The following is a 25,038-nucleotide window of genomic DNA, read 5'->3' as shown; positions in this document are numbered from 1 at the left end:
AGGATCATATACCGCTTCCCCCAACAACGAGCTCTCCTTCTCTCAAGACCCTCATGAAAACTAAGATGGCCCTTCATCTCCTGAGCAGCCATGCAGGTCTGCCATCCCATAACACTGCAACTAAAAGGTGGATTAGAGGATGAGTTCATTTTAGTTGACTGTTTGACAAACTCTGCCAGTTTCGATTTATTTGACTCTTGGTTCTGTGGCTGTACAGAAAAATGTGTGTGTGTGTGCGTGTGTGTGTGTGCAAAGAGACAGAAAAGGGAGAATTGTATCAAGTAGCAGATATGTTTTCCTCCACTGGCTCCCGTGGCCGCCAACAATAGCCAGCGCTGTTTGTTCTTGCTTACCTGGGGCTTTAGTCTCCAGTGAGTCGGAGCAAGACCCAGCCAGTATCTATTCTCCACGAGCACAGCTCCGGCACAGAGACACATTGTCCCAAGCTTTTTTAATTAAAGACCCTGGGTCAACACTCTGTGCCAGGTGACCTGAACTGCTCCGAGCCTGCGTGTGTCTACCACTATCCTCTCCACTGGGGATAAGTCTCAGTGGATAATTGGAGGTGGAAACGCTATACTGCTATCATGAGATGGAGGAAGGATTATCTACCGAGGACTTCGACTTAAGAGGAGGGGATAGAGGAATAATGTTGTTTTCTTCCTTCCACAGTCAGCCTACCTGCCTCATTCTCCCACCTTTTACCCTCTCTCCCCTTTCTTACTCAGGACCAGGTTACAACAGAGGGAGGGGGGAGCAGAGTTAGTTTTTTCAATGAAATCCACCTGCTCCTCATCTCTGTTGTATTAGACAGATGGACCCAAGCAGGCTTCGTACCAGAGTCATCATGGAGCGTCTAGAGAGAAGACTGCCTGGAGCTTTCCTCCTCCTTCTGCCGCTTCTGTCCGTCAGCTGTGTCACCAACACAAAAACTACAGGTACATCCAAAATAATGCCAGGAAATGTTGAACAGACTTGTCATTAACACGTATAGTTTTGCAGGTGCAGTGTATGTGTTCTTATCTACACTATTATATTCTCACTTTAACTTTCGACTCTCCCTCGCTGTTCTCTTCAGTCTCCTGGTGTGTGCTGTCTGACGCTGAAGAGCAGAAGTGTCTGGATTTGGCCGGGAACGCCACAGCTCGGAATATTAGAGGACATTTAGAATGTGTCCGCGGCCTGAACACCAGAGACTGTATAGACAAAATCAAGGTACCTGGAGAAAAAGGGATGTGGAAGTGCAATGTTTAGTCCGCATGACTATTCTCACCTGTATAAATTACTCAAAAAAAAAAAAAGAGTTTTTGTTGGTGTTGGTGAGGTTATAGACTTAAATATTCCACATGATCTTCAGCAGTTAATCTGGACAATTTTGTTTTATACCATCCCATAATGTCCATATCTTCATTAACTGGTCACATTTTGCTATTCAGACATTTCTGTAATTTATCTGTGGTAATTTTGTTAACAAGTCTAACATTTTTTTTAATCTACAGGTCATGTGAAATATTTCTAGCTGCATGAAACCAACAAAACAAGCAGCATGAATATTTGTTGCCATTTCAGACAATTTGGAATAACTCATGCCCTTTTGTCATTTAATACATTTGTATGTGCAATTGGATTGTTTAGTTTAATAAGGATGAATGAATCAGTCGGGTCTTGTCATTGTGCGTAGGTGTTCTAATATTTCTACATGGTACTGTGCATCTTTTATGTAATTTTATTGTGTCGTTGTTTGGCTGTAACATTTTGTGTGCAGCTATCTTGGTCCAGGTGTTCTTTGTAAAAGAGATTGTTGATCTCAACGGGACTTACCTGGTTAAATATGGGTTAAATAAATAAATAGTAAACTGAATTAGTTATAAATTAGTTTTAGTTTTAATTTAATTTTAGCACACATCTGAAGAAATTCTTAAAATTAGTTAAACCTTACCCTGAAAGTGAGTTTTTCTTATCATGCTATATTTAGTCTGTGGGCATGTGGGACTACTGTTTTTATTTATTTAGCCTACTTCATTATATTTTAGGAAAACGACAGTAGTCCCATGTTCCGAAACACTAAATATACTGTGATAAGAAAATGGCTGTATCTCGGAGCACAAATCACAAGTTGAATATCAAGATAAGATATGCACATACATCCAGTAGTGTTGTCACAACACTAAAATTTCTAACTTTGATATAATACCTTGAAAAATGTCAAAATTGAATACCATTTTTGATACCACGGGAAAAACTGACACAGAGGGCATTAAATTATTATTTTTTTTTATTAAAAAAATAAATATAACAAGGCCATGACATGATGGCAATGGCTTCTCTTTCTTGGTTTGTAACAGAATGACTGTAGTAAACATTTACGATGAGAGAACAAGTCCAGCTTCTAACAGCTTATCTATACTGGAAAAAATGACTATCGAAACAATTTCTAATATTAAAAATCTGTACTTGTATTTGCCAATACTAATATACAGTATAAAAACTATTTTATATGGAAGATATTTAAAAAAGTGTTTGCATTTTTCCTCATTTACAAAAATCCTGATTTTGACTTCTGACATGTTTTTTTTTTTTTCATGTGATCAAAAAATGTCAAAGTCATGCTGTTAGATAGTCACCCAAAGTGTGTCTGTACCACATTTCAAGACTTTCGTCCAATCAGAGCAAATGTTGTGGCTTTTTCTCCTCATCATACTAAATATAGACGTTGGGCACAAGTGGGTTAACAAAATAAATGTGTCTCTGTCAGAACGGGACGGCAGACGCAGCCTCCATGTTTGCTGATGACATCTACGCTGCTGGCCTCTGCCAGGGCCTGGAGCTGGCTGCAGGAGAGTCCCACAACGGAGTGGGTAAGTCACAGGTTTGAGCCTTGAGTATGTTCATCTTGCCGGACACATTATTCTTTGTGTCTGTATCTTTATTAATCATTTTCTTTTTTCCCCATGCTCCCCTGATCTGACAAATGATTCCCACATGCTTCCTCCAGATGGTGTTAGCTACTACGTGGTGGCAATGGCACGTCGCTCCTCATCAGACCTGTCCCTGCTGGAGATGCACGAGCGCAGTTCCTGTCACCCTGGCATACGTACCACGGTGGGGTGGACGGTTCCTATTGGCTACCTAGTCAACACCTCCCAGATCAGCGTAGGGGAGCAGTGCAACTTCCCCAAAGGTGAGAGCAAACAGGACGGGTATAGGGGAGAGATGGAGGCAGGGAAGGTGAGTGGATGTATGAGTGGATGTGTGTGACTGTGTGTGTGTGTGTGTGTGTGTGTAAGCTATATGAGAGGTTCAGAGGGAGGAAGGGTGAAGCAGTGATGTGGAACGGAGAGTGAAGGGATGGAGGAGACTGGAGGTAAGAGGAGAAGAGTTAGAGAACAGTGCATCTGTCTCTGTGAATGTGTGTGTGTGTGTGTGTGTGTGTGTGTGTGTGTGTGTGTGTGTGTGTGCATTCGCTGAAACAATGAACAGAAAGACATATTGTAAGATTGCAATTTCCTCAAGACAGGGAGAGGAAACCAAGCTGGAGCAGAAGAAGGCTGGCAATATTGTCTTTGTATCTAAAGTCTAATATATCTTAACCTTCTTTGCCGCAGAGCTGCAGTGTTGTTCAGAAACCATTAACAACATATAAGTAAACCACAGTGTTGCTCTCTAGGTGACATGTTCTTCTAATGTGAGAAAGACGGGGACTGTAGTTTGAGTCTTGCTACTGTTTGAAGAAAGGTGTTCACACATCCGACTGTCTCATATGCAGGTGTGGTGGAAAATATCACTTGAGTCTTTGAACAGAAAATCCTGCACACTCCTCTTGCTCAGCTTCACAGCTTATTAATAACACTAACGTTTCGGTCCTCCTGGACCTTCGTCAAGAGTGTTCAACACCATTGTTTCCGACAATGAGCTTCAATAGAGACTGCCCCACCCTTTATAGGTGTGCACAGGTGTTAGGGAATTAATCAGCTGTGAGTGTGTTTCTCAATAATTGACAACAGCCTGTGCATCATGTGTCACATATCCCACAAAACTAAATAACAAGGGAATAAAAAACACAGGAATAAAATAGAAAACTCAAGCTCCTTACACAACAAAGGCTATTAACAAGATTATTTTCAAATTACAAATATTTTCCTATGTTTTTCTTGTTCCAAGACTTGAGTCTTGCTACTGTAAATAGTCACTACAGCATTAATATAGCAATATTCGCTCTAATTTCAATACTCTTTGCTACAAATGACATGACCCAGGTGATTGAGAAAAGTACTATCTATAGATTTAAGACCCATTTTGAAAATTTTCCCTCCTCAGTAGGAACAAATCCATTTGGGGCCGAGAACCACAGAGTAATATTGTAATATTGGAAAGTATTGAGAGATGGACTACCGCTTCTTTGGCTTTTGCAACCCAGTGGCTAGAAAGAAAGTTGGCATTGTAAGTGTCTGCAGACCATGTTTATGTTACATTTGTACATTATTACACAAGTAGATATGTTGAAACTATACGTTTCAGTAATGCTGGTTTACGTGTGGTTAGGATAGGCTCAAAAAACACTTGGTTATGATTTAGGTGGCTTGAGCACGACAGGAGAAGCTGTTGATGTCTTAGTAAAAACCAACTGCTTTTCATGGCACTATCCCGGCTGGAAACACAGCGATGAAACGCTAAAAAACAACCAGTTTTGATGTTTGTTGGTCTCACACAGTGATCTACAGGTTGGCAGGCGTCTTGCTATAGGTGCTATGGGACAAAGTCAGCTCATATATCATGTCACTTTAGAAATGTTGATGTGATTATGTATGAAGTGTACAAATGTAGCGTATTTGTGGTTTGCAAAAACATACAATGCCAGCATTTTCTTCTGGCGACTGGGCCGGGTTTTGACATAAGAAAAAGAAAAAAAAATATAGAATAAAGCCAAATTTCTTCTTTAAATTAGCTACCATCTTATGATGTTTTTTTCCATTGTTGTAAGTAAGTAAGTAAAATTTATTTATATAGTGCTTTTCACAGACATAGGTCAGAAAGTGCTTCACAAGGACAATATACAAGAAATTCAAGAAATGAATCATACAGGCAAAGTGACTACGTGAGCCACATAGTGAAAGGAGTACAACTAGCAAAACTATTTGCACACACACAAGAAAAAAAAAGAAGAATTCACACTACACAACAACAATATATAAAATTTGAAAAAGTAATGCTCTGGTTCATACAAATTACCCAAGCTCCTGTTCAAACAGGTGCGTTTTTAGCTGGCGTTTAAAAGAAACCACAGAGTCAGCAGATTGTAAGGGAGCAGGCAGAGCATCCCAAAATGTAGGTGCTACGACTGCAAAAGCTCGATCACCACTTACGGCGAGTGCAAGGGACAAACAACAAATGTAGCATATGTCCGTCATATTGCAGCAGGCAGGAAAAAAAACAATCATTACTGACATGTCAGTTAACACTGTAGACTACAAAATATAACAAAATAAAAACTCTTTATAAGAAAATGACAGATTAATACTTATTACCAATTAATTAATTCATTAATTAATTCATTAATTAATCATTTGGTATATAAAAGGCTGTTAGCCAAGGTGCTGTCAAATCCAAACCCCAAATATATTCAGTGTACTGTCACATAAAGCAAAGAAAACTGACAAAGTAACCATCCTTTCTAATTTCTAATCACATATCCAAATAATGTGTTTGTACTTGATGAATAAATTCAAAGTCTTTCAGCTTGAAGAGTTAATGATAGCTCACACCACTTGTCTTGAATAGACCTGAAATCATTAACTCTAGGTGAGTGCAGGATAAGTTAGAAGTGTCTAATTAGAGCATTGTCTTTTAATTAAAAACATGAATGATCTCCTTTAGCTTCTCCTATTCTCTCTCTAACTCACTCTTTGTATTCTTCCACCAGCCGTGGGCAACTTCTTTGGTTACAGCTGTGTGCCAGGTGTTAAGGATGCCCAGCACGACCCGAGAGGCAACAACCCCAAGAACCTGTGTGAGGCGTGCATAGGAGACGAGAACGACAGACACATCTGTGCCAACAACCACAGAGAGAGGCACTATGGAGAGGCGGGGGCACTGAGGTACAACACTCACTCTAATAACATGGGAAATAATAATAATGTATTAATGGCACCCGGAGGTGGAGTAGTTGTTACGACCTCTGCCTCTGTGTCCCCACTACTTTATATCTGTCTCAGCCCACTGTCTCCATAAAGGAAAAACAGTCATTAAAGCTGCCTGTAAAAAGCTGAGTGATGACAGTAATAATACAGAGAATACACAATGAATATGATGTAACATGATGGTGCCAGACAGAAAGTTCATTTATCAAAGGGGCAGTAGTGCTTTATTGGTCGAGATGTTTTGGTGTGAGTTGCAGAGTGTTGGAGATATCGGCCGTAGAGATGTCTGGCTTCCCTCCAGTATAATGGAACTAGATGGCACTCAGCTTGTGGTGCTCAAAGCGGCAAAAAAGCACATTTGAAGTACTCAACAGCGATGTCTCTTTCCAGAAATCATGACCCGGTTACTCAAGATAATCCACAGACCTTGTTGTGAGCAGTTTCATTTAGCAACTATTTTCTTTCTACCAAACTACACCCACCAACTCTATCATGACACAGGAGGAAGTGGCATCTACTGCTAGCTCGCCTACGCCAGTGGTGGACAGAGTACTGAAAATCTATACTCATGTAAAAGTACATTTACTTCAATAAAAAATAACTCAAGTAAAAAGTAAATGTAAAAAATTACCTGGTCAATAAATTACTAAAAGTACAAGTTACTTTCCATTTTTATACTCTTTTCAGTGTGCTGGCCAGAGCAAAATAATGAAACAAACAAACAAACAGCACTGGCTGTTGTTACACTTGAAAAATTAACAAAGCTAACCATAGCTAGCTAACTACATTTTCACCTCATGCAGCTCACTTCAATCTGCTTGTGGAAGTTAGAAGAGGAATTTTCAAAAGGGGGGAGCCGCATGCACTTCATCACGCAGCTGTAGTCTTTTTTAGATTTTGATACAAAAGTGTAGCCAGATGTAAACAGGGATTATAGCTGTGAGCTGCCTCTTGTTCTGGATTTATGCTTCATCATCGGATCGTGGTCAAAATACAGGTGGTGCTTCTTTTTCTTCAAAGCAGCTAGAAACTTGTCATCTGCAGCAGAGGTGCTCCCCTCTATCATCGCATTTAGAGCAGACTCAATGTAACGAAGGTATAAAGGGGAAATGCAGTGAAGTTAAAAGTAGAGAGCTAAAATATATACTTGAGTAAAGAGCAGAACAGTTTACAAAAAAGAACATGAAAAGTACTTGTTCTTGAAAGCTAATAATAACCTAAAGATATGGGAAGAAGGCAATGAGCCACGAAAAAGGAAATGACCCCAAAAAATTAGCAAGAAATTAGTAAAAAGACGAAAATTAAAAACAAGAACCCCCCCCCCCCCCTCGAAAAACAGAAAAAAAGAAAGAAAGAATGACCTTTAAAGGGTGCTTAAAAATTCAAATAATTCTGTGACATAATTTCAAAATGTAATAATAATTACAAATACAGTTTTTCCCTTGCTTTTCCTTTTTTCCCTTTAAAAAAAATCCTAAATCTATCTTTTTTTTCACACTTTGTGGGACATTTCTTACCAAGTTGCTCATTGCCTTTTTCCCCATATTTGTCAAAGAAATCACACCAATTTGATCAAGGTTTAAAGGTCTAAATTCTTGCATAAGGCATCTGAAATTGAATTGAATTGAATCTGAAAGCAGCACGAGAAAAGTGACGTCACTCCAGGTTGCAAATGGTTAAAAAACCTAATTTTTCACTTGTGCGTTATTTGAAGTTCGTTACTACCCACCTCTGCCTAGCACCTATGAGCTAGCTAACATTACGGCTCAGCTGAAGAGGACATCATTAATGTTTACATCTCGTGCTGTCACAAGAGGCCCGTTTCCACTGAAGAAGTTTCTGGTACTATTTGTGGGGCAGGAACTACTACAGGAACGTCCTCTCGCTTGGCACACTCAACCACCGTGTCTCCACTGAGAGAGCGGAGTACGAGTTCGAATTTTCGAATAGTCGTTTTATTTTGAAAAATTGATTTTTTTAATGCGACTATTACTATTCGCCGTCTTATTTCCCCCCCTTTATTTGACATGCAATTCAGCTCCTAACCGCACGAGGGCAGTATAGGATTGCTACAGCGGTGTGAGATGGGCTACCAGCTAGTTTGATGCGCTTCTACAAACAGGAGAAACATGCAGAGACTACTACAGTCATCAAAAAGTTCCCTGTGGAACAACTTCGACAAAATAAATGAAAATGAGGTGCAGTGCAAACTCTGTGAGGCAAAGCTTGCGTATCACAAGTCTACAACAAGTATGCACAGTCATTTGAGAGCGACTGATTATTCGAAAAATCGTCGAATAGTTACCATGATTTTCAAATAGTGCTTTTGTTTGTGCTGCCCATCCCTAATACACACTTGATCCTGCGTGGTGATACGATTGGTATTTTGAGCACTACAAGCCAAGTGTCATAGTCCCATTATATTCAATAGAAAGCAGACATCTCTAATTTCCAACACTCAGCAACTCACACCAAAACAATCTAGACTAATAAACAGCACCACAGGTAAGATTAAAAATATGAATTTTCGATTATGGCGTGAATTGTCCCTCTGGGGCGTTGGTGGCTTAGTGGTAGAGCAGGCGCCCCATGTACAAGGCTGTTGCCGCAGCGGCCCAGGCTCGACTCCAGCCTGTGGCCCTTTGCTGCATGTCACTCCCTCTCTCTCTCCCCCTTCACGCTTGTCTGTCCTATCCATTAAAGGCTAGAAAGCCCTAAAAAATATTAACCCATAAGAACCCACTGTGACACAGATGCCACACATCCTTTAAATGTTCTGGAAAATTCCATGAACAGCTTTCTCCTTGACTTTAAAAAAAAAAAAAAAAAAAATGTCAATTCCTGTTTGCTGCAATTTCTTCATAGAATGTGAGTTTCAGTCATTGCTGACAGGCCATAATTGCAGACGACAGCGTGATTACATCCACAAATATCACTGTGTGTAACACAGTAACAGTTGGTGCAGCAGTTCAGCGTGTTTGAGATAGGAATAAAAGAGCTACAGGGGCTGTTATTAATTTTTGAAGTGCAACAATAGGCAGCAGAGGGAGTTTACTTATGATCTCCAGAGTCATGCTGTTACAATAACACGTTCCCAAGTGTGCTGATTTCCACTTTATTCATCTATTTATAGACTAAATGAGTCCCATTATTCATGTGTGTTTCTTTCAGGTGTGTGGCGGAGAACCTCGGGGACGTGGCCTTCGTCAAACACACGACAGTCTTTGACAACTTGGACGGTCGGTGTTAATGTGTATTTGAAGGAAAACACCAGTGGTTACATAATGATATAATTTTATAATTTAAATGATGCATGATGAGGTTATTTAGGGCCAGCAGACAGAGAGAGTGAGAGGGTGCTAGTCCCTGTGACGACACAGGATGTCAGTGTTTCACAATGTTTAACAGTGTGTGACATCCAGATTACAGCGAACAGATTGCTGTTTATATGGTACATGATATAATAATGATCACACGGTTTATTTATAGGTGCCTTTCAAGACACCCAAGGACACTTTACAAAACCAGATGAGACAGTCAGTTAGTGCATTATAAATGAAAAACAATGATGATAATAACAAAGAACATCAGCAATGATGAAATATAAATACAGATATGTGCGTTTGTGACACAGAGGTCAACAGAAAGATAAAAATAAAAGGGATCATGAGTGAGACGCAGACATCGCACGGACATGAAGGGACAGGCAGTGGTTCAGACATTTTCGTCCGATAGAGAAATGCCCTAATTCTTTGTTTGCTGCATCTGCTCCTCCGCTTTGGGCAACATCCAAAATTAATGGTGATCATTATCACAGTCACGCTACACAGACTCTGCTGGTGCAGCTGAGAAGGAGCAGTTTGACGCCAGCTCCACAAACACTGTAGCTGTTTAACGAAGCATGCTTTCTCATATGGTTCAGAAATGTCCGGAGTCAGACCAATTAACGGAGGTCAAGAAAACACAGGAGGTCTGTGCCGTCGTCTAGAGACACAAAGTAGCTTCAAGGTGGTTTATTTTTGTCTCTAATTATTTGTTTGGCTAAATGAGAGTTTTTGTGCTTTTAAACTCTTCGCTGGCCAACCAAATCTCTCAATATTAAAACGTGAAATTTTGAAAATATAAAGTCAACACTCCCAGCTCTAAATGAGAAATACACTATTTGAAATATATGTTAATTTAGCAATAGTTGAGTGATCAAATCTCAAACTAATTACTGAGTACTGAGCTGTTGGGTATCTTAAATTTTAGTTGACGACACAAACAATATAACACATGATGTAAGTAACTTATAGCTAATGTTATCATTTTTTGAGAGACCCTTCCAGGTTACATTGCAGCACATATCTCAAATTAGCCTCCATAAACTCTGTCCACTTGAGACCTGAACTTTTGTTTGGTATGCATTTTTAATTTCTACTAGCTTTTGGGATCAGTAGGACCCGATAAGTATTAACAAACTAAACATTGTCAATGATAATAAAATCCCAGTGTCCTCAAATGAGACGACAATGACGTCCCAATGCCCTAAAACAAGATGATAGTAAAATGCCAATGTCTTCAAACGAGTACTTCCTAATCAACAGTGTCTTAGCTTTTAACTGTTGTTAAAATTGGGCAAATTTGTTCCCATATCAAACTACAAACAGTATTAATCATAAATGTGATCAGGTTTTGTATTTTGTCCACTTTTGTGTCCGGATTGACTTGGCAGAGATGGCTGCCATCTTGTTTTTACATGGATTAGTGTACTGTGCTCTTACTACCACTAGATGGCACATAAAAGTGTCCACGAACAAGGACAACAGGTCTAACTTAAGTAGAATGAAGTATAAGGTCAAGTAAACCCAAAACGTGATGTCCTCATATGAGGACACAGGGTCTCAGGAGGATATAGGTCGTACCGAACCAGCAGCTGTAACCACAGAAGTGTTCACTGAGCCTTTGTTATGCTGCATTCACAAGGAATCAGGCAGATGTTAGGTGGCGAACTGTGTGTCATTTTAGTGGGCGAGAGCAGGACAGTGACACTAGATAAGGTCAGCAGAGAATACCAGCAACAGTAAAGGTACACAGCACTGCCTTCCAAAGTTAAAATATAATATAAATAACCTTTTTGTCATCCTCCATGATAGAATCTCAATTCAATTCTATTTAATTCAATAGAACTTAATTTATCTCAAAGGAAATTTTTGTGTCAGAAAATACTTCAAATTACAGTTACACTAAGTACAGTAACCACAATTTAACATTCACAACTAGTAACAACCAGACAACAGTGGGGTCTGTGCATCAGGGTCACTCACCGGGCCCAGTTTTAGAAACAACAGAGTATTACATGTCTGGCAAAATATACAAATAAGATATAATAATATACAAGATAGAGGTGTTTTCAAGGAGCAGAAGCAAAAACCAGTACCTTAGAGAGTAACAACAGGAGTATGATAAGTACAAGAGTAAGAGTTTGATAATCAATGTTATATTGAATATGAAATAACAATGAGAAGTAGCATATTTTATTTATTTAACAGGGACAATGCACAGCTAATTTTCATCTCTAGTCCCTGGGCAGGAAACAGATAAAAATTTCTCTGCTAAAAGACATTATTAAATAAAAAACACAATAACAATACTGAACATATTCATGACACAACGGCTTCAGCAATAACAATAGCAAGACTACACAACATCAAGTCAATGCAACAATAACAACAGCAACAACAATACAACTACAACATTAAGATGTAACAAGATTCCATAATGTTAGGTCAAGAGTTTGAGTCCATGTGTGATGTGTACATGACTGGGTTGATTTTAGCCATGATATCATCTTAAATTTACAACCAACAAAGCTGTCTTATCTCACTTGGTGCTGAGCTCCAATAGTTTGCATCTATAACACTGAAGACTGATCTACCAGACTCAGTAGATCTGCACTACACAGTGGCCTCTGTTGGTCCTCCCATTGTACTGCACATGGCTGAGAAAATGATACTGCACTACACTGACAAGTGATCATGATACTGAAGAATAATATTGCACATGATGTTGTCCTAATTCCTACTTTACAACCAGATGTTACGTAGCTCCCTAACACATGGAGAAAACATGGGCGATCTGGCCAATTAGTGGACATAACTAGAATAATTGAATATAATAATAGACACTATATAATTTTAATATATTTTATTCCATTCTTTGTAACAGTACAGCAGCACCATCGCAACATAGCGTCATATGTGGGGTTTGATTTTGACGTCCTGCCATTCTGTCAGACTGTTTGTTATTCCCATGCCATCTGACAGTACTGTTCGTCTGCCATCTGCCGTCTGCCCGATTCCATGTGAGTGCAACATTAGTGTTGCTACCGAACCACAATTACAGTCCTGGGTCAGTTTCAGACGGATAAACAAAAGTAGGCTAGTGTAAACTAATTCTTGTGCTAACACTCTGTGAATTGGTTGAAATGTTGGCTGCTTTAAGAAGAAGAAGAGAACTGTAAAAGGCAGTGATGTAATGGTAGTGGATGAAGTTGGTGTACTACTAGGTAGATGGATAGGACACCAAGGAGGAAGTGGATATACTCTCCTTTATATCCCAATAGCTTTTTGGCTGATAGATGGGTATACTGCAAACTGCAAGAAAAAAAATGAAAAAATAATGTAGTTAGTTAATAACATGCCCCTTGCCATTGGGGCTAAGGTTGCTACTGAAGGTAGTGAGCTAGTTAGTCGAGATGCTAACATTTGGAGCTTACATTGGAGCAAATGCACACGCTGTTTAATCCATTCCTTGCACCTTTTTTCATGTACTTCTGGTTTTGGAGACCCCACCCTCCGAACAGTTCTAAGGATCTTTTCAGACCTAGAGTTGTCTTACTTTGGTCCGAATCAGGGACTGATTTTTGTCACAAAGTTGTATAATTGCTTAGAGTTGGTTCGTGTTCTCACGGCAGCATTTACAAGCGGACCAGATCAAATGCCTTGCGCGAGAAAACTGCTCTTGATTGGTCAAAATTTCCATGCGGGAAAAATCCAGGAAGTAAACCAAACGCTGAAGAAGAGTACACTTGCAAGATAAATGCAACACTTTCTAATGTCACAATGGAGGGACAACTACGCAGGTTGATTTTAGCGCTGCTCATCGTGGACTATATTGCTGTCATTGTTCATTTTAGTCAAACCATACAGTTTGAAAACGAGGCGCGGCTCCAACTAGAAAACAATGTTTTGATACATTGGATGTGCTGAATGTGCATATTAAGGCAGTACAGGAGGAGATGCACATTAATAATCCTCCAGGACTGTAACATGCTCATGTTTAACCCAAACAATGTGTCATGTGACTGCAGTTGGTTCAGATCCAGGTCGGAACACGTTCTCACCACAAACGAACCGCACCAGAGTTCGTTTGTAACCGAACCGAGACCACCTCTTCAAGAAGGTCTCAGTCCGGGTGTTTTGGTGCGCACCCGAGTGCTGTGTTCACACCTGCCCAAAGAAACCACACTTAGGGGGCAAAGGAACTTAAACCGAACCAAACAGGGCAGGTGTGAAAGCACCCCAAGCCCCATTCACAATGGCTCGGCAAATGGAAAATCCAAAGCTTGAAAGGCTTGCTAACATCAGGGGATGGGGTTTATTGAAGGTGGTCAAGTGAGCAATGCTGCACTTTATTTCTGACCTGTAAAAAGTTGCATATCGTCTCTTTAATTTATATTCTAATACATGATAATGCTGCTTCTCTGCATGGGTGTTCTGAATGGTCTTGACATAAAATCTGACACACTTTCACTCTTCTGCTGCCCAGGCAAGAACCAGGAGTCCTGGGCTCTGGATCTGGAGCTGGAGGACCTAAAGCTGCTGTGCCCAGATGGAACTGAGGCAGGTCTGGGCGAGTTTGAGCGATGCCACCTGGCAGCCGTCCCTGCTAATGCTGTTGTGGTGCGCTTGGAGGACAAGTGTCGTGTCTGGAAGTTCCTGGAACGTTTACAGGTGGGTGTGGACAGAAATTGCATCAGCTGCGTGTGTGTGTGTATTATTCTCCAGATATGTGTGTTTACGTCTTCCTCATCTCTGTGGAGTCAGTGTTATCGATCAGCACATCTCAGAGCGCAGGTTTCTGCTAAACTGTCATCCATCCTTCCTTACTGAGTGTGTGTGGGAGACGCCAGGATGACTGATACGTCCTGTGCTGATCCCCTGGCTACACACACACACACAAACCCAAAGAAACACACACACATACACAGTGCATGCCAACGCACATCCATGCATGCCCGCATGCATTAAGTCCTGTCACACACTTTCTCCCTCCTGCAGAATGCGTTTGGCAACGCCACCGAGGGCTTCCGCCTGTTCAGCTCAGCAGGCTACGGTGAATCCGATCTGCTCTTCAGTGATGCCACCCACCACCTGCAGAGGGTTCTGGGTAGCTACACCTCCTGGCTGGGCCCCACTTACACCACCACGCTGCAGGCCTTCGAGTGTGAGGGTAAGAGTGATGGTGTGCTTTTGCTTGTGTGTAAAAAGGGTGTTTACGTGGATCTGCTGACGAAACGGGTAGCTAAGTGGCTGGAGGAGTGTGTTCTCCTTTGTGTGTGTGTGTGTGTGTGTCCACTGCAGCTGTTCTCATTATTGCGCTTTCCCTCCAACAGGCTTCTGCTGATGGAGCAGGAGGAAGACATCCAGCACATCAACTTCCATCCCATCCCTCCGTCTCCGTCCTCCCCTTCTGCCTTCCTTCGCTGCCATCTGTGTCCCTCTGCCACTCCGTCTCGCCATCTCTCATCCTCTTTGCTTTGCTTCTTGTGTTTGTTTTCTCCCTGCGTTTCACCACCCATTCTCTGTTATTATGTCCTTGTCCTTCTTGCACCTAGTGCTTCACTCTAGTGTGCTGGCTGGCAGGGAGGACATTGCAATCCATTCGCCAAGATAAATACTGGCATTGAACATTTCTGCAAACCACAAATGTTACATTTCTACATTTCATATGTCGAGGACAAGTTGAAACTTCCTTTCTCCACATTTTAATTTTTAATTTGATGTGACAACGCTGTGGTTAACGTGTGGTTAGGTGCAGACACAAAAACCACTTGGTTAGGGTTAGGAAAACATGTTTTGGTTTAAAATATGTGGTGTGGTCGTCACAAACACTGCTGGAAATTTCCAGAACTGTCATTAAAAACACCCAGTTTTGTTGTGGCTGCACCACCACCCCCCTCCGCCTCCTAAAGACAAACTCAGCTCATAAGCATGCAATCTGAACTACGTCAATGTTCTCCTTTCGTAAAATCTCCTGCTCCTTTTCGGGTTGTGAAAGCTGTTTGGTTGAGTCATTGGCAAAGGATTCAAGAGATCCCAAACTCCCTTCACATTTCTCCACCCTTCATTTTGCAATTAGTTCTTTCACAGTTTGCAACTTTGTGTCAAATGCATCTGATATTTCCTTGCGGACAATATTGTGCAGTGTGGTTGCCAGTTCAGCATTCTACATTGTTTGTTTCAAGCCTTTTGACAGCATCATTGGGAACTTAAAGGGATAGTTCACCCAAAAATGAAAATTCAGCCATTATCTACTCACCCATATGCTGAAGGAGGCTGAGGTGAAGTTTTAGAGTCCTCACATCACTTGCGGAGATCCAAGGGGAGAGGGGGTAGCAACACAACTCCACCTAATGGAGGCTTACGGCACCCCAGATTAAAACGTCCAAAAACACATAATTGAAACCACAAAATATCTCCATACTGCTCATCCGTAGTGATCCAAGTGTCCTGAAGCCCCGACATAAAGAGTTGTTTGGAAAAACGTCATTTGAACTCTGTTTTTAGCCTCATTGTAGCCTGAAAAAACTTCACCTGAGCCTCCATCGGCATATGGGTGAGCAGATAATGGCTGAATTTTCATTTTTGGTTGCACTATCCCTTTAAGAAAGCAGTACCTGTTTTTCTGTGCACTTTGATTTAGCCCTCCAGTATTTGTTGAGAAACTGACAAATAGGTCTGTATTTAGGAACAACAAAAACACATGGTTGGGTTTAGGAAAAAAGAACAGGGTTTGGCTTTAGAATCTTACAGGACACAAACACCGCTCTCTCAGGTGAAAGTCGATGTTTGTTGGACCCATCTGCCCCACTTATAATTACAGATCATCCAGACGCACTCTCATTTATACATTCGATGCCAACGGAACTGGATATCCTGAACTACGTCAGCGCGAGCCCGGTCTCACTCCGAGGTCGTCGAAATCCAGCGCTTGGGCAGTGTCTTGTGGCATAAGAAACCAACGACAAAAGGTGCTCTTTAACATCGGCATGATACTCATCCAGTTGCTGTTGTAGTTTAACGGTGCCCGCCAGCGTCGGGGGAACGTGGCCGGACAAGATTGAAAGTTAAGGCGGCAAAAGTCTAAGTGGGGCAGATGGGTCCAACAAACATCGACTTTCACCTGAGAGAGCGGTGTTTGTGTCCTGTAAGATTCTAAAGCCAAACCCTGTTCTTTTTTCCTAAACCCAACCATGTGTTTTTGTTGTTGAAGGAAAAAAGCTTCAATTCACGGTGCTTTAATGACATAAATTTCCTGTGCAAACAGAAGTGTACCTCGAAAGAAGACAATGCATGTAACAGGCAGAACTTGAGACAGCGTCCCAGAACGTCAACAACCAACACATCCAGGGTACCTTTCATATCGTCCAAATGTGACGAGGTCGTAGTAAGAATGTGTCAGTGTTGATAAATGTACAAAGGTAACAGATATGTGGTTTGCAGAAATGTACAATGTCAACATTTTATTGTCACGGCTTGCCTGGATATCGCTAAGAGGGGCTAATCTGCTACAAAAAACTTCAGAAAATGTCCCTAAAATTGAGCTTACGTTAAAAAGGACACTTGGCAGAAAGGGGTAGGAAATAGAAAACCATAAAATAGAATGTAAGTGCAAGTAAACATTTGTAGTTCTTATATTATGGATAGATTGTGTCTATTTTTAAAGCTCTTTAAAAAGATTTTGATAAAGATTTTAGTGGAGATACAAACAAAAAAAGCCCTGTTAAGAGTTCCTACCCTGTTTGTTTGTTAGAAATTGTGCTGCATTAGTCTGAGCTTCAGCACCACCCATACACCCCCCACCTCCCTCCCACAGGGTTTGTCTCTGGCACTGAACAACTGGGTGCTATTAACTCTGAGCTTAGACGTCTCAGTTACTGTATGTGTGTGTGTGAGTATAGACTTTTTCCCACAGCCATTATTGTCCTAATTGGCAGTCTGGCATATCATACTGTTTGTGTGCAAGTGAGAAAAACTGTGTGTGTGTGTGTGTGTGTGTGTGTGCATGTGTGTGTATGTTTATGTGCCTATGTGTTAGTGTGTTAATAGGATTGCTGCTTTCCCATGGCTTGTATAGCTTAGGACTTTGGATCACTGCTTTCTCACATCTGGTATGGTGGACCGGATGATGCCAGCTCGCAGTGTACTGTTACACTATACAGTTAAAGGAGAAACTGGATTAGGGCTTGGGCTGCCTCCAGTGACCCCTGAGTGAGTCTTTTTGTTTAAAAAGCCTTGATATTTTTCTCATCTGTGACAACAACTCCCAAAATGTCCTCTCTTATACCCACTTTGTCTGTCCTGCTTTAAGCCGTAAAGGACTCCTGCTGCATTTTACTACCATTTATCATTTATACTCTAAGATTGATAATACCAGCAAGACATTGATAAGTTACCAACAGGAGGATGTCTGAGGCAGTTTGTGATATCATCAAGAATTGTCACAGAGTATTACTGAATGAATGTGCTCTGAAGATTTATTTTTCTGACATGTTTAAGGCAGCGTAATTACAGAATCACGCTTAGATCAGAAGCTCATTTAAAGCCTCACTTGACCTACTGAATCATGTACTGTAAAATATATAATGGACTGTAATTCTGGGCTTTAGTTGTCGGCTCCACTTTTATTATTTTCTCTCCCGTTCTGCACCACAGAGCTCGGCAATAAACTGATAAACCGGATGAAGTTCTCCTCGTCAAACTGTGGTTTTTGACCTCATTGTACTGCAAAAAAATCCAACGAGTTAGAGCTAATACAACAGATACTAATGCAGGTTTTTGCAGGACTCTGCTTTGAAAGAAACCCTAATGCCTTCATTTTGAAATAAAACAGTCACAAGAACTCCTCAAGTGTGAATGTGCGTGATTGAAGATGCCATAATTCTTGAGAGGAGCGATATTTTGCACCTCATTTGCAAAGGGTAAAAGGCATATCTGTTGTACTAATTCAACTCTGGTTTGTACCATTGGTGCTGTTTCTACTGTTGTCCGACAGGCTTCGAATGATGTAAATACTCCTCACAGCTTAAAAAATGTAGTGCTGCAAATCTTCTTTTTTTTCAACCAATTAAATGAATGATGATAAAGAAAATAATCCTCTCTGGTCCTTTCTAGCTGACTTCTAATTATCCTGGAACAGGCACATGATATCTGTGTGAAAATGAATTATGCTCGATATCATCTCTTTTGGTCCATCTCGCACTCCTTCCTCTCGCTCTCAGCACACTCATTCACTCAGAAATAGGCTGTTTGCTCCCTCTCGGTCATTTGGGGAAGGAAGGAGAGAACGAGGGGAGGAATTAGGACATAGAGAAGTCGAAAAAATAATGGAGGTCACACAGACAAAGACCTACATACAGAGGTGCTCACTCAGGTAGAGAGAAGCACCTCCCAGGTAGACAGGTGAATCAGGGACACAAAATCCTCATAGGTGGGCTCGGCGTGGAGACAGGCCTCTGCTCAGCGTGCACCAAATGCCCCTGCTGGCACTGCTTCACCTCATTTACAACATTAATCCTTTAGAGTAAGTCTGTGTCTGTGACGGAGGAGTACCATTTAGCAGTGAGCAGATACTGTAGATTAAACTGCATTGCAGCAGAGTGCTGCAATCGCTCTCAATCCTCAGCTCTCTTGCTGGCCATTTTGCTGTAATGCACAAATAAAAACAACTAATGTGGCCTTAAAGCCCTCAAGTTGGAGGCGAGGGTTTGCAAGAGAGGAAAGTGTGTAATGCCAGTGGTGGAAATTGACTCGTAATTTAATAATTTTGCACTTATAAAAACAGATTACAAGAGTGTAAAAAATGAGTAAAGAGATCAACAAACCATATACAGCTGAACTCCCCCAAACTTACAGTAATAACCTCGTATAAAAATCATGAACAAGTCAAATAAAAACACACATACTACAGTTTGACCTCAAAACTGTACTTTGATGTATTTCCATTTATGCTACTTCTTTTTCTTCACTGCATGTCAAGGGGGAACATTTTACTTTTTTACTTCATCCGACAGCTGGGTATTCAGATTTTACAAAACAAAAACTATCCTATAAAACATGATACACTGTTATAGATTAAATTACCCAATAGAAGTTAAGCTACAACAATAAAGTCTCTCTCAGGCACGGTAATTGAGTACAGTTTTAGGTATTCATACTTGATTAGTATCATCATTTCCTGCCCTTTCACTTCTACTACTTCTCCGCTACATTTCAAAATGAAATATTATAGCATACCTTTTACATTTATTCAATGGTGTCATGGTAGATGATGAGGTGGGTGTACTGCTAGGTAGATAGGTTAGCGTGGAGGAAGTGGATACATGAATGGGTATATTTCTAAAGACCAGAAAAATAGTGTATATCCCATATATCTGCGTATACGCCAGGCCCCTAGGAAAGCTGATTAGCTTTGCAGCAATTGTTTCCCGGTGGCCACTTGCGGTATTGCAATGAAAAAAAACATTTTCCCCATAGACCACCACTGTAAAAGACATGTCTTTGAAACTCTTGACAGGACACCACAAACTGCAGACAAGGTCTGTATGAATCTTTCTATTCTGAATTTTTGAGCCATGGAGGTTTCATATATGTAAAACTATCCTGGAGCCAAGAAAAGTGATTTAAAAATACATGAGGTCATCACAGTGTAAAGTCTATGAGCTGAGCAGGAGGAAACACTACTGTGCATAATGGCATGGTCAAAGTTGTCACATTGGCTACGGTTACATGATGGCTTCTCATTCGGAATGAAATAAATCTGAATGAAATCATTCGGAATTAAAGTTTTTCCAGGTAGTTTACATGGTAAATATTCATTCCGAATGAGGGTTCACATGGGAGATCAGTTCAATCGCCTTTATTCAGGTCTGCACAAGGTTTGGGCCAGGGAACGTTTCTGATTGGATAGGGGGCGGGGCGGATGTTACGTGTTTACGTTTACCGGAAGAAAACACTGTAGTCCTCACTCCGGATAACAAGATGCTTGACGTCGCCGTTCTTAGTGCCTTTTTCGGGCGTGTTTTGCTTATATTCTTGAAGCAGCAGTACGACAACAACCTTGTTCTGCTAATGCTTCATCTGTTGAGGAGGAGAAGGGAGGTAGAAGACCGTGCTGTGGCGAATGGAAACCGGTGAGTGCAACGAGTCCGACTGCTCTATCTCAGCCCGTTGCTAAGCAGCCCGTTGCTACGCGCGCTATATACGTCATCGCGCCACAAGGGCAAGGAAACGAGCATGCGCAGAAAGACCGGAATGAACTTAAAGAGGAATGAGTGTATACATGCACACAAAATTCTTTCATTCGGAATGACAAACGGAATAAACCACCCCCTTTAATCAGATTTAATTTTCAATCGGAATGACCGTTTTTCAATTGGAATGACCGTTTTTCAATCGGAATGACCGTTTACATGACCACTTTTAATCGGAATGGCCTTTCATTCCGATTAAAAGCGGAATTAAACTGTGCATGTAAACGTACTGAGTGGAATTTAAAGTGTGCTGATGGATTCTTGTCGTCAGCTCATACATTGAGTAACATTACAAGTTCCATCTTAAAAGTTGCCGACAGTCGGACCAGTGAATTAAATTAGTTTTCCTCAGACTCCAGCTGCTGCAAGAGGCAGCAAAACATCCTTTCATTTTATAATTACAGTTTACTAATGTAAAACTCTCCAAGGTATGAGCAGTGGTTACATGAGCCTCAAAACCAGCCACAACTCAGCCCTGAGCGGAGTGACCATCCTCTATTGACCAATCAACAGACTGCAGTGTTCACAGCTCCACCTTTTAGTACCAGATCTGTGTGCTAGGTACCCCAACAGAGGGGGGACCAAAAATGGGGATGGTACAGAACGGTTCCATTGGTACCATCCACAACTTTTCACAGTGGAAACGGGAAAATGTGCACTGAACTGAACTAGACCATACCATACTGCTTGGTGGAAATGGGGCTTAAGACAACGACTGGCTTCTGTATCAGTGATGTACCTAATCTAGCCTGTCTGTGGTGCCATTTTTTATTTCGTGGGATGGCGAAGGCATGACCCACCCTACTCTCCTTCTGAATGGCTAGTGCTCGTTGCCTTAGTTGGTGGGATTGGTTATGTTTAGGCAGGATGAGTGAGACTGGTTAGGGTATGGGCAAGAATATCAGGGGTTGAAAACGCACTCTGGCACCAACTCCACCGTTCATAAATTCCATAGACTGTATAAAAATATTGACGTGGTCATCGTGACGTCACCCATTGGTTTCTGAGGAGCGGGTTTGAAGCCCAAAGTAGGCAGTTCTGGCCGTCGCCATCTTGGCAGTGCCTGACTCCGCCCAACTCCCGGCCAATCAAAAATGGGCAAAGAGGCGGGCCAAATGAAGCCTGGTTGCTTAAACACGCCCATCTTGCTCGAAGCTGCTAAGTTAGCTAAGGCTAACAAGCTACACTACTTTGGCTAACCCTGTGGTGTTGGCTGCTCCCGCTCATGCTTCCACTTGGTGCCAGCTCCCTCATGAAACAAAATATCCAAAAGGCACAAACACGGCTGAGAGGTCAGGTTCAATGACTTGCGAATTAGCTGAGATGACGCCTAGCAGTCAGCCAGCGGCTAGTTAGCCACCCGTGATGGTGCCACCCGTCACTCAAAGTGACCACACCTTTAATTATGCCCAACTTTAAGCCTTAATAAAATTTAAATGGATGAGTTATAAGAAAAATTCACCCTCCCCACAGTTGTCATGAAAGGGGAAATTAGCTATAGAGACCACAACTGTTTTTTGTACCAGGCTGTAAACATGTTTATTTCTGCTGTAAAATTGGGCATTCTAACATGGGGGTCTATGGGGATTGACTCGCTTTTGGAGCCTGCCTCAAGTGGCCATTCAACGAACTGCAGTTTTTGGCACTTAAGCATTGGCTTCACTCGTCATCCCTGGAGGTTGCCGCTTGGTAAATTCAGAGCACTGTTGGAATGAACTGTTCAGTTATTCAGAGCACCACACTCTCAGAGCAGCAGAGCATACTCTGGGCACTCCATCTGGGAAAAAGGAGCAACAGAGCGCCAGGCCGAGTGAATATATGATAAACTTAATGGTTCGTTAATTCACATAGAAATAGAACGCTCTGTTACCTTAAACAACAGGGCTCTTATTTTAACGTGGAACATCAGATTGGATTTACGAATGCACTAAGGGTAAGCCAATGAGCAAAATAAGGGGGGATCATGCCTTCGCCTCACGCCCTTTGTATGTTTAAAATTTAGACTTTAGGGAACAGATGTCGCCCCCTTCAGTGGATGAACGTGAAAACACCTCTCTAGTGACAAACTTTGCGCAGATACGTGCCAGTATAGTCAAGGTCAGAAATTTTAGGGGGTGTTAATCACAAGAAAACACATTTCAGAGTGGATCTTACGGATCTGAATATTTCTTCCACTCCTTGTGGACACTAACATGCAGATAAAAGTGTGTGATGATGCATGTTTGCAGAGTGGCTGTGTGTGCGAACCCATGCAGGCGTGTCATCTTGCGTGTTTGTGGGTGTCTTTATCTCCACTGGCACGGGTGACGGCACGGGACGGGAGACAATTTGACCGGAGGTTGTGAGGCGAGAGTGGCAGAGAAGAGAGGGATGACAGTGATGGAGGGAGAGAAGAGGGAAGACTGACAGGTAATCCATCAGAGGCGTTACTGTCATTATTCAATTACCACCCATCCTTAGCACTCCTGATAACCCCAACACACACACACACACACACACACGCAGGCTACATACCCACACATGCACTCAGTGGGAAGTTGCACTGAAGAAGCAGATCCTCTTACACAAGGTGGGTTTGTGCTGTGTGGGTGGTGAGGTGAGTCGGGACACGGGGCTTGGCATTGGTTCTTTATATGCTTTTAGTGCAGCAGACCCTTAAATCTCCACTCCTTCCCCTCTCATGTCCTCTACTCCCCTCACCTCTCTCATCTTCCACTTTTTCTCCTCCTCCACATCTCTCTTCCCCTATCGCCTCTTGCTCTCTCCCCTTCTTCCTCCATCTCTAGTTCCCACCGTATCCCCCTTCCCCTCTTCCTTCTCCTCTTCCTCCTCTTCTCCCTCTCCACAGTTCATTCCGTCTCCTGAGCCTGGAGCCGATAAGGAACATGGAGTATGATTAGACGCCAGTGACACCAGGCTTATCGCTCTGCTCCCATAACGCTCCCCAGATCACTTACACAATAAAAGCCAAGCAGCACAAACACACACTCAAACACACACACACACACACACTCAGATGGCGAGGCTCACGAGACTGGCTATCAATTCTAAATATGTTTTTGCGCTCAGTTTGTGTGACGGCGCATGTTGCCTCCGTAATGACACATGGGCTGGGGTGAAAAATGACCGCGAGCAGCAGATTGTTTGAGTGTGAAGCGGCGGGGAGGAGGATGTTTATGCATTACAGTACAGTTTGTGTAGGTGAGAGTGAGTGTGACACGAGGGGTGCAGGGCTCAGTGGTTCTCACTGAAGGACAGAGTTTCAGGGACCAATCACTAGATGGCACTGTCTCCTCAGCAGTACGCAGCACATCCATCATGACTTTTCCAATATAACTGCTGTAATGCCACAGGGGCATCCAAATAGCACACTTACTGAGGCTCCTCTCTTCTCATCACAACTCTGCATCCTCCACCTCCCTCTCCTATTTTCTCATATCTGTCCCCCCTCTCCTTTCCTCTCATACTTATCCTTTTTTCTCCTCACCTACACCCTCCCTCTTCCTCTCTTGATCTCACCTTCACTATGCTCAACTCAACCTCTCTCCTCTTCGCTCCTTCCCTCTCCTCTCCTTTTCCTTCCCACTTTCATTTCCTGTTCACTCTTACTTATTTCCTCCCCTCTCTTTTAATACTAGTCGACACAGTGGTATTGTTACAGTCTGTGAGTGTGTGTGTGTGTGTGTGTGTGTGTGTGTGTTGTCATGGCCCTGCTGACACCCATTGCTGCCAGAAACTACCACAGAAGTGCTGTTGAGTATTTTGCCAAGCGTTTATATGTCTGTCTGAGCGTAGCCGTGCAAGATGCAGTCACAAAACTTTACAGGTGTGTAGTTGGGTTCAAAATGAAGGCAGAATTTGAATACGGGTGTGGTACCGCCACTTTACGAACCTGTCTGAAATTATATTTAAAGGTCCAGTGTGTAGGATTTCGGGGGATATATTGGCAGGAATGGAATATAATATAATAAGTGTGTTTTCATTGGTGTATAATCACCTGAAAATAAGAATCATTGTGTTTTTATTACTTTAGAATGAGCCATTTATATCTACATAGGGACAGCATTCTCCGTCCTCTTATGGCTAAAGTATACTTGCTGCACAAAATGCGTGTGCGTGCAGTTTTCGTGCACGTTTGGCTGCCACGCGTATTTTGCGGTCGTTTGGCGCGTAACCCGCACACTTTGCTGCGAGGTAACGTGACGCGTACGTGAGATGCAATATTGACATGAACACTAGAGGCGCTCGTGCGAAGAATACCTAGAGACTGTGAATATGAGGTTGAAGGTCATCACAATGGCGGTGAATAATTTACATACCATCTCC

The 25,038-nt window shown here is 42.0% G+C and overlaps 1 protein-coding gene across 1 annotated transcript; it reads left to right on the top strand.

Moving 5' to 3' along the window:
* The first annotated feature begins 603 nt into the window (after positions 1 to 603).
* On the top strand, positions 604 to 16,210 carry otomp (otolith matrix protein). Its single transcript, XM_033643483.2, has 9 exons — positions 604 to 938; positions 1,079 to 1,215; positions 2,756 to 2,858; positions 2,996 to 3,181; positions 5,921 to 6,095; positions 9,309 to 9,376; positions 13,947 to 14,131; positions 14,459 to 14,630; positions 14,794 to 16,210. The coding sequence occupies exons 1-9, from the start codon at positions 815 to 817 to the stop codon at positions 14,802 to 14,804; spliced, it is 1,161 nt and encodes a 386-aa protein (XP_033499374.1). The 5' UTR covers positions 604 to 814; the 3' UTR covers positions 14,805 to 16,210.
* Positions 16,211 to 25,038: the final 8,828 nt, after the last annotated feature.

This window comes from Epinephelus lanceolatus, chromosome 15 (assembly GCF_041903045.1).
Source record: "Epinephelus lanceolatus isolate andai-2023 chromosome 15, ASM4190304v1, whole genome shotgun sequence".
Lineage (NCBI taxonomy): Eukaryota > Metazoa > Chordata > Actinopteri > Perciformes > Serranidae > Epinephelus > Epinephelus lanceolatus.
This window is presented reverse-complemented; position numbering and strand designations above follow the sequence as displayed.